The sequence below is a fragment of the Volvox carteri genome (assembly GCF_000143455.1).
Source record: "Volvox carteri f. nagariensis unplaced genomic scaffold VOLCAscaffold_26, whole genome shotgun sequence".
In the NCBI taxonomy this organism is placed as follows: domain Eukaryota; kingdom Viridiplantae; phylum Chlorophyta; class Chlorophyceae; order Chlamydomonadales; family Volvocaceae; genus Volvox; species Volvox carteri.
The window spans coordinates 756,663-766,049 of record NW_003307569.1 but is presented as its reverse complement, the minus strand read 5'-3'; the positions used below and the strand labels follow the sequence as shown (position 1 = coordinate 766,049).

At 55.9% G+C, this 9,387-nt stretch overlaps 1 protein-coding gene across 1 annotated transcript; it reads right to left on the bottom strand.

Moving 5' to 3' along the window:
• Nucleotides 1–7,617: 7,617 nt before the first annotated feature.
• VOLCADRAFT_92477 (uncharacterized protein) lies at nucleotides 7,618–9,332 on the bottom strand (the record flags this gene model as incomplete). Its single annotated transcript, XM_002951821.1, has 5 exons — nucleotides 7,618–7,752; nucleotides 8,168–8,299; nucleotides 8,672–8,700; nucleotides 8,976–9,051; nucleotides 9,252–9,332. The coding sequence occupies 5 exons, from the start codon at nucleotides 9,330–9,332 to the stop codon at nucleotides 7,618–7,620; spliced, it is 453 nt and encodes a 150-aa protein (XP_002951867.1).
• Between the last annotated feature and the right edge of the window lie 55 nt (nucleotides 9,333–9,387).

Genomic DNA, 9,387 nt, shown 5'->3' with positions numbered 1-9,387 from the left:
GAAGACAGAATTCGAGCTAAATCAGATGTCTATGCCGTACATGTCGTGTATATCGTGTATTCATTGTCGTACAAAATACAATATCGCGCACACGACGCACATGAAGTGCACATGAGGTCTTTTATTCTTTGCATGCGCACTCCTTGCATGTGAGCGCAAGCACGAGCCGGTTTTCAGTCCATGGAGGCCCCGGCGGTGCGGTACGGTACGGATGTGAAGATGTGAGGGCTTCGGTTAGTAATAATAGCGCTCCAAGGGGGGGGGGCTTAAAATAGCGCGCTGAAAGGCAATCGAAAATTAGGTCAAAGGACAAAGCGACGCGACGGTGGGGTTGTGGGGAGCATGAAGACAAGGTTTCCTGTGCCACGGGTGGTGGTTGTTGTCGTTGTGGTTGTGGTGGTTGTGGTGGTGTTACCTTCTTTGAGGAGGAGGAGGAGGAAGGAGGTGGGGACAGCTGAAGAGGAGAAGAGAAATGCGGGCAAGACAACTTTGCTTTTGAGAGGCTTTGGCACACGTAACATGCAAATACACATTAAGACCGAAAAGGGGGTTGCGGTAGGTAGGGATGGATGTGGGCGTGTGTTGTCTGTGTGCTGTACGGAGGACGTGGCAGGACAGAGGCCTAGGGCGAGTGGGCGATGGGGGGTTTCACACCACGCAGGGGCTTTTTCCACTCTTTTCAAAATCACCGATGGGTTCATTGCTTAAAGAGAAAAGGGCACGAGCGAGATGGCTCGTCCCGCAATTAGGACTGTCATGTACTGCACATTTGTCACACATGTACGGGACAGCTTTTTTCTTGTGCAGGCTGTGCAATAGCTGCATTGCAGGAGCTGAGTTGAGTTGAGTTTTGAGTGTTGCATGCAGGATGATGATGATGCGGATCCGCCGCCCCTGGCTGTTGTGCGTTTCACGGGACCCCCCCCCCCGGCTCTACTGGTAACCAATCTGGGGCGTGCGGCTGACGACGAAAAAAGAACTGTTTACCTTGCGCATAATGGGTCAATTGTTTCTCCCTTCCTGCTTTTTTTCAATTGCCAACTAGCCAATTGACTAGCCGGCCAGCCAGCCATGGCTTAGCTGGTACCGTTTGCTTGCTTGCTGCCATCGAAGCCCTGAAAATGCGGTAGATGTAGATAATGTATGTGCATGTCTGTGTGTATGTGTTGCGGGAGGTGTTGAGCACGTCGCAAACGGGAAAAATTTGCGCACTCATGCCATCATGCATTTCCGCATCTCCCTCACCCTAAACCATGACACAGTAGCGCGGACAGCGCCATGCGATCGTACATGCCGTGCACGTCAGGATCCCTGTCGTACAAGCCGTACACCGGAGTTCCAGCGCGGGATGATAGTAGTTCTTCTAGGAGCCCATTGTTGCGGCCGCGAGTATTTGTCCCGCCCGACAGCGGGTCGAACCTTTTTGCTTTCGTTCAATGCATGTACGCACATTTTTTTTAAGTAACGCACAACAGTAATGAGTTAACAGCGTTATGTAGGCGTTTTTTAAGAGACCTGACGGCAGGAAGAAGTCGGTTAGGCCGGTTAGGGTTTATGGACGAGGCAGGCAGGAGTCAGTCGGCCCGCATCGTGCGGCGGTTAATTCGGTTATTAATCATTGGCATCCTTACGAAAGTCCTGACCATAACCATAACCATAACCATAACCATAACCCGGGGCATGAGCGCATGAGCGGACCAGCAAGGGGGGCCCCTCGGCTGAGTGGGGGGCCGGTTTAGAGCTTTTACACTTTCTGGGAGCTGCCGACCTGCGAGCAACCTTCTGCAGGCGTCGCACCCGCGTAGCCGTGGTGGGGGTGTAGGCACCTGAAGAGACTAAAGGAAAACGAGAAGCGAAAGCTTAACGAGTGCTGTGGGGGTGAAATCAATGTGGTTGGTATCTGCGGTGCTGTGCACTGTGTGTGTGTATGTGTGTGTGTGTGCGCGTGTGTGCGCGCGTGTGTGTGTGTGTGTGTGTGTGTGTGTGCGTGTGTGTGCGCGTGTGTGTGTGTGTGTGTGTGTGTTTATCCGTCTGTTGACACTGTCAGCCTGTTATTTCCGTCCATCGTCGTGTCTTTACGTCGTGTCTTGTGTCTTTTGGGGATGTTGACCTGAGACGCAATCTTGTTGCTGGGCTTGCTGTGTCTCCCGCACTTCCGGCTGTAGATGGCCGTGCATAGTGTTGTTCGGCTGGGTGAGTGTGCGACTTTTTAAACCCATGGGTCTGCGTTAATACCGATTGCTTTTACTTAGGGTTTGGGCCGACTGCACTGACACTATTGCCTTTGGCGGTAATATCATTCGCCAGTTAGATCGCTACTGATTGTCCCGTCCACAACCCTACCAGTACAGCGCTGTGTGTTTTTCCGTACTCGTCTGTAACGGCCACAAGATGCAGCATGTTCTGATGCCTTCGGGTAGCGCTCAATGTGCCGGCGATGTGCCGGCGGTGCAGCTGCATATCAGGAGGCCCGCAGATCAGAGCTCTGCGGAGGTTCAGCCTCGGCAGTCTTCATTCCATGCTGCACACGACGCTTTTGGTACGGAGGGCACGAGGGCGCTACGATGCGTAAGGGTTGACACGTAATATGGCGACGTATATGACTTGACGTATATGAAGGCAGGAAGGCCACCGGTCGCTTTATATTGTTGCTTCTTCGAGGCCTCCGCTCCCCGCTTGTGCATTTATAACCTCTTTATGGGTAGCTGCTGGGTATCAGACTGCACCAACGCAGATTCGCAGGAGCTCTTGGTACTCGGCTCCCAACCTGAAGTTGTTACCTTCAAAAAATCACGCAACATTCGTACCAGCTATTTGCTGTTCGGCCGGGGGGCTGAAAGCCCCATGAAATGGCACACATCATCCCGCCGTGGGAGGTGATGTTGCCTAGCGTGTGTTGCGGCTGGCAGGTGGCCGGTAGGTGGTGGTGTGGTGGGGGAATGGAGTATAAAGGGGTTGTGGACGGCCGTCGGGAGCTCCGGGAGTTTCGGACCTGCAGCCATGACACTGTCGCTGTTGTAAAGAAATATTTATATGTATGTTGTTACAGGGTGGTTAACTTCGCCAGCGACCCCCTTTCCCGGGGCAGTCCCTGCTCTCCCTTGCTAGAGGGGCACCTTAATCCGTCACCCCATCCGACTACAGAATGTATTCGTTGGGTTCGGCAACTTACCACCAGCATCCAACCAAATCTAGCGGATCAACGGCGCAAGTTCCTGGTCAGTTGTCAAGTTAATTTTGGCACGTCCTACATCGTCCATATAATGGGGGGCAACCTCCCATTTCATCACTCCTCAAACACCCGAGGAGCCGGCAGGCGGATTTGAACCCGGGTCGGCCGGGAGCAGAAGTCGGGCCTTAACCTCTGCCAGCCGCCTGCACATATATCTCCCGCCGTGAAAAAAGGACGGCGCCAGCTGGCCGATGGGCCTTACTTGCCCCAATCGCACACTCAGCTTAATCAGTAGAATGGGTTGAACTCTTGGATTGATTGACTGGTTGGGTGGTATTTGGCAATGATGTGGGGTGCTGCGGGTACCTCCGAAGCTGATCAAGAGTGAGCGCGGCGCCTCAGAAACCCCCACTTGCTGCGGGAATACATACAATATGCACCCTCCTCTAATCGCCTGTAGAGTGAATGCCGCTATAGCCAAAGCAGCGACTCCCTCTTGCTGCAACATCTCTGGTAGATAGGACACAGCAGAGCTCAACGAGACATGGCGGGGCTTTTGACGCCATGGTTACAAGTGCCTTACTACCCCTCATCAACCCCCCATATAGCGACACTCCCGGCTAGGTTTCAGGCATAAGGCTGAGGCCTGGCACGATGGCGAGGATATGCACACACTAACAGGTGGAGGGGCACATACATACGTATACACAGACACACATACACCCACCCATGGGTCACATACGGATTCACGAACGCTCATACACACACAGACAGACACACAGACAGACACACAGACAGACACACAGACAGACACACACAGACAGACACACACACAGACAGACACACAGACAGACAGACAGACACATGTAAGCCGCACCGATGCACGACAACAGCACGCACTGGGAAGTAGGTATCCTCCCAGACGCTGCTGGCAGAACACGGATTGTTACATTGCTGTATATGTGCCCTCAATTACTGAAGGCCCCTCTCGCTGTTTTGCTGACAGCGGTCAGGTAGGTCCCGTGCTGCGAGCCGGCTCGCTCACGCCGGGCGGGGCGGGGCGGCATTAGGGGATATTATTGGAAACCGACACCGTCTTGTGCACCGGGCGCTTTGCGCACTTTTAAGTGTGATGCGCTGTGCACTGTGCATGAATGTATGTATGTTGTTACAGGGTGGTTAACTTCGCCAGCGGCCCCCTTTCCCGAGGCAGTCCCTGCTCTCCCCTGTTAGAGGGGCACCCGAATCCGTTCACCCCATCCGATTTCAGAATGTATTCGATGGGTTCAGCAACTCACCACCAGCATCCAACCAAATCTAGCGGATCAACGGCGCATCAACTTAGTTCCTGGTCAGCTCGCAAGTTGATGTTATCACGTCCTACACCGTCCATATAATGGGGGGGCACCTCCCATTTCATCACTCCTCCAACACCCGAGGAGCCGGCAGGCGAATTTGTACCCGGGTCGGCCGGGAGCAGAAGCCAGGCCTTAACCTCTGCCAGCCACCTGCCTATAAATGTATAGATGTATGTATTATACACATAAGTACATAGGTGTACGTACCCGCGCTCCTTACTACCATAATAGTATCATATAATATATATTTTTACTATTTAGGAAATGTATGCAACAAACCTCCCGGTGGATTATGCGACTACTACAAAGCAAGAGGAACGGTAACCTAACCTACTGACAGAGCTAGTAAGTAATAAGGAGTGCTGGCCCCCCCCCAAGCAAAAAGTGCTTGTTGTCCCCCGTGGCCGCAGTGCAATCGTCCCGACCTGACAAGGAAGGGAGGAGGCGCGGTGCCGCCGGGGATGAGCTCACGAGCATAAATGAACTCACACGCAAAATACCACAATGCTGCGACTGCCGCAGGGCACCACCATCCCCCTCAACATCACCGCCACACGGTCACCACGTAATCACAACACCAAGGTAAGGAGCCACTCATATGTATGACATTCTAATGTGGGCTATGCTGCGTCAGCTGCACGACAGCGATCCGGCATCTACAAACCACCATTACCACCAGTGCTGCTGCCTGTCACTGTACCATTGTAAAAGAAATTATTGCTCTTCATCAATCGACCCCGGGGACCACCACCGCCACCGCCGCATCTCCAAGGCTATATTACTGCCGTCCACATCAAACATCATCAACCACCACCTCTGTCTTCATACACGCACCCCCCCATCATCAGCGCCACCACCGTTTGGCCACTACGAACCATTCTTCTTCACGCCTCAGTTACGAATATAATATACCCACCATCATTACCTCGAAGCAGCAGCAGCAGCAACAGCAGTTAGGGCCTCAAACTAGGGCTAGTTACTTCCTTTCGCCACCACCGCCACAACAACACTGCTGTCGCACCCCACCTGCGATGCCATTGTTGCACCGCCGCCATCACCGCACAGCATAGCGCTATCGAGCGGCTCTGGTTGCCCTCCCTCTCTTCAACATTTCGCGCACCTCACGGTGTGTGCCCCTTCCAAGACCCCTCCGTCCCGACCTACTCCTCGAAGCGCTCCTGCTTATGTACTTCTTAAAAGCGACGCCTTCCAGCACTCCCAACGTAACACATGTACTACGATACTTCCTTCCAAACCACACTTACATAAGCACCCGAGCTATACCTGCGCTGCAGTATTTCAAATGGGAATTTCTGACGTGTTCAAGAAAAATACACCAGCACCAGCACCAGCGCCAGCGCCAGCGCCACATCCCCAAAGGGGGAGAGAGCTGCGTGTGGGCGGTGGGCGAACAGGCCCGACGCAAATGAAAGCATATACCATATTGCATACATACATACATACACATGTGTAAATACACACATATAGATAGATGGATGTATATATTCCCTTTCTCGGGGGTTAGGTTCCAGTTCTCTCTTAGCACCTCGCCCAAGTGATGAGCGAGGCAGGTACACCGCGAACGAAAGACAACAAGAGGGGTGCTTTCCCCCCCCCCGGGGAAGGGGGGTTGGAGATTGACGAGTTAGTTCGCACTTAGGCTTATTCCGTTTCATGCTGAGTAACCCAACATCGATTTGGGCGCCCGGCCTCACTACAAATGTAAACACGAACGGGTGAGGTAAAAAGACGTTTCGTGTTACCTTCCCTTACCTCCTTTACCTCCTTTACCTACAAAAGGTGCCCCACCAACTAGCGCAATAGCACCAGGGTGTCGTAGCTGCCGTACAGTACGGCATACATACCGTCGATGAATACGCGCTAGTAAGGCGCTGCCCGCCAGCAGCATCTACAGCGGCCTTTTCAGCGGCCAGCTACTACAGCGGGGGCCGCAGGGCCCCCCCCCCCACACACACACACACAGCCTCCATTCCTCCATTCCCCCAGTCAGTCAGCTGACAGACATACATACAAGCGGCGCGAAACGATGAGCAAAGGCGGCGCCAGCGGTGACCAAAGCTGCAGTGTAAGGGCGGGGCAGCAGCGGCAGCGGCAGCGGCAGCAGCGCCATCATCGCCCCCATCCTCCGCCACCACCTATCGCTGCTAGATAGATGATCCGTCGCCACCGCAGCAAACAAGATGGAGCATATTTCCTCATTAAGACGAAGGCAACCGGATCGGCGCCCGACCCGTGGCCAGTCCCATCCCAGTCCGACCAGTCCCACCGCAGGCCCCTCCACCCGGCGCAGCAGGTCGACATCCCTCCCCCCCACTTTGGACCTCTCCGCCCCCCACACGACGGGGTCAAGTACTCCGCTACTACGGATAGGTTTGGTAGAGTTTGCTTCCTCCTCCTCCCCCCCTCGTCCTCCTCCTCTCCTCCTCCCCCCCGACTCCTTCCTGCCATGCCCCCTCCATCTTCCCCAAATGCAGCTAAGCGAATTGGAGCAACTGCTATTCTTTGGCAAAAAAGCTTCTATTCAAGCAATCAAATCTTCTCTTCCTCCCACCGCCCAAACCCTTGTAGTGGTAGTAGTATGGCGGACTTAGCGATAATCTCTCAAACCATGCGTATTTACTTCATAATCATAATTGCGAGATCCAGCATGCTTTCCGGCCGGTCAGGACCACACTCCATTTCTAACAACTGGATGGCTCCCGCCATCACCATCACCATCACCATCACCATCACCATCACCATCAAATCCTGAATGTGAACTGTGCAAACGCCCGAGTGGGGCCCCAACCGAGTGCCCCCAGCAGTGCAGGCAGTGCAGGTCCGGCGTGTAAGAAACGAAACCCAGAAGAGCGTGCGGGTGAGGGGGGGAATGGGTTCCGTAGAAAGGCCGCTGTCGTACTTGCGGGACGCTGGCGGACGATATGCTCCTGAAGACATTTTAGATACGACTCCCACACGCCGTTACGACGCTGCAACTCATTACACTAATAGCTCTGGTGGCGGTTGCGGCGGTTGTGGCGGTTGCGGCGGTTGCGGCGGTTGCGGCGGTGGTGGTGGCGGTGGCGGTTATGGTGGTGGTGGTGATGGCATTGGGGTTCTTGTGGTAAGCGAGAAGGAGCTCAGGGTGCCCAGGAGCATCGCGGCTCGGCGGCGGCGACCTCGCTGCCTCTGGGCTGCAGCTGAGTGGGGCGACCAAATGAACTGGGCGGTGGCGGCGGAGGAGGAGGTGCCGGTGGGGGGGGGGGCCCGGGCCGGGCCGCCAATAAGGGGTGGGAGAGGTAGCCAGGATAGGGACCAGGAGGGGGAGCGGAAGGGGATTAATTGAGAAAGCGCTCCTTCATCCGGAGGACATCACATCCGGGGCGGATTCCGACACCCATGTGTGTGGGGGGGGTTTACCCCCCATGGCGGAGGGGCGAAATGGATAGCCGCAACACCGGCACACGGAGGCACACGCATACACCTCCTCTCATTTTCCCTCCTCCTTCTCCTCCTTCTCCTCCTCCTCCTCCTCCTAATCCTCCTCCTAACCCTCCTAACCCTCCTGCCATACCTTCCTCCTACCTCCCCCCCTTCCTTCCCTCTCTCTCTCCCTCTCTCTGTCTCCCTCTCTTACCGTTTCCATCCTTCCCTTCCCCTTGACCTCCACCCCCCCGGTGGGCGCCCACAGCTCCTCGTCCTCCTCGGGTGCCAGCAGCCGCCGAGTGGCACACGACACGTGGATGGCACCGGGGCGGCCAGTGCTCTCCTGGAGGGGAGGGGAAAGGGAACGAGCGCAGGAGGGGGGGCGGAAGGGGGGAGTGGGCGGGGAGAGAGCGAGGGAGGGAGGGAGGGAGGGGCAGAGGAAGGGGGGGAGAAAAGCGCGGAGGGAACGTTTAAAGACACGAGATGGGGAAGGAAGGCAGCCCACCATCGCCCCGGCTCAGCCAGGTCACGACCGCATTTGCCCCCCACCCCCTATTACCTACTTACCCCACACCCCGGCTTCGGATTTAGCCTCACTCACTCCCACTTCCCTCCGCCCCTCCACCACGATGTTGCCAATCCCACCCCGCAACACCCGACCCCACACATGCCCGTCTCTGCCACCCTGCTCCTGCCATCCCGCCCAGCCACTCACCATTCGGCTGGCGGTGTTGATGGTATCACCTGTACGTATGTACGTACCGGGGCGGTTGGGGTGGTTGGGGTGGTTAGGGTGGTTGGTGTGGCGGTTGGGGGAGATGGCGGAACGGCGACAAGGGCGCCCACCCCCTCCCCTCCCACCCCCTCCCAACCCGACACCTCCCTAAACAATAAAGTTATAACGCAGGTCGTCCTCCCTCCTTCCCCCCTGTGGCCCCCTTTCGCCCCCTCCTCCTCCTCCCTCCTCTAACTCCCCACCCCCAACCCCAACCCCACGGGGCCCACCCCCTCCTGCTCACCAAACAGACAGAACCGCGGCATCTTGGCTCCAACCACTCCGCTGGTGGCCGGACCGCTGTGGATACCGATACGCAGCTGAAGTAAACACACACACATACATACACACACACATACACACACGCGGGGGGGGGGGAAGAGAGAACTGGCATGTGCTTTTGGAAACATGCACCAACATCCTCGAAATGGATCGACAATAATCCGCCGGGCATAGCCCCTCTTGCCGATACATATGTGATATGATATGACATGTCGTACTGTACCGTACCGTGCCGTACCTGCACCTGCTCGCCCGTGTTTGGCATGGTGACCTTGGCCGCCTCCTCCAGCATGGCCCTTGCGAACATGACCACCCGCATGGCGTGCAGCGGGTCCGTGTCCACCTGGCCCCGAACAGCCTGGCCGTACCCGTAA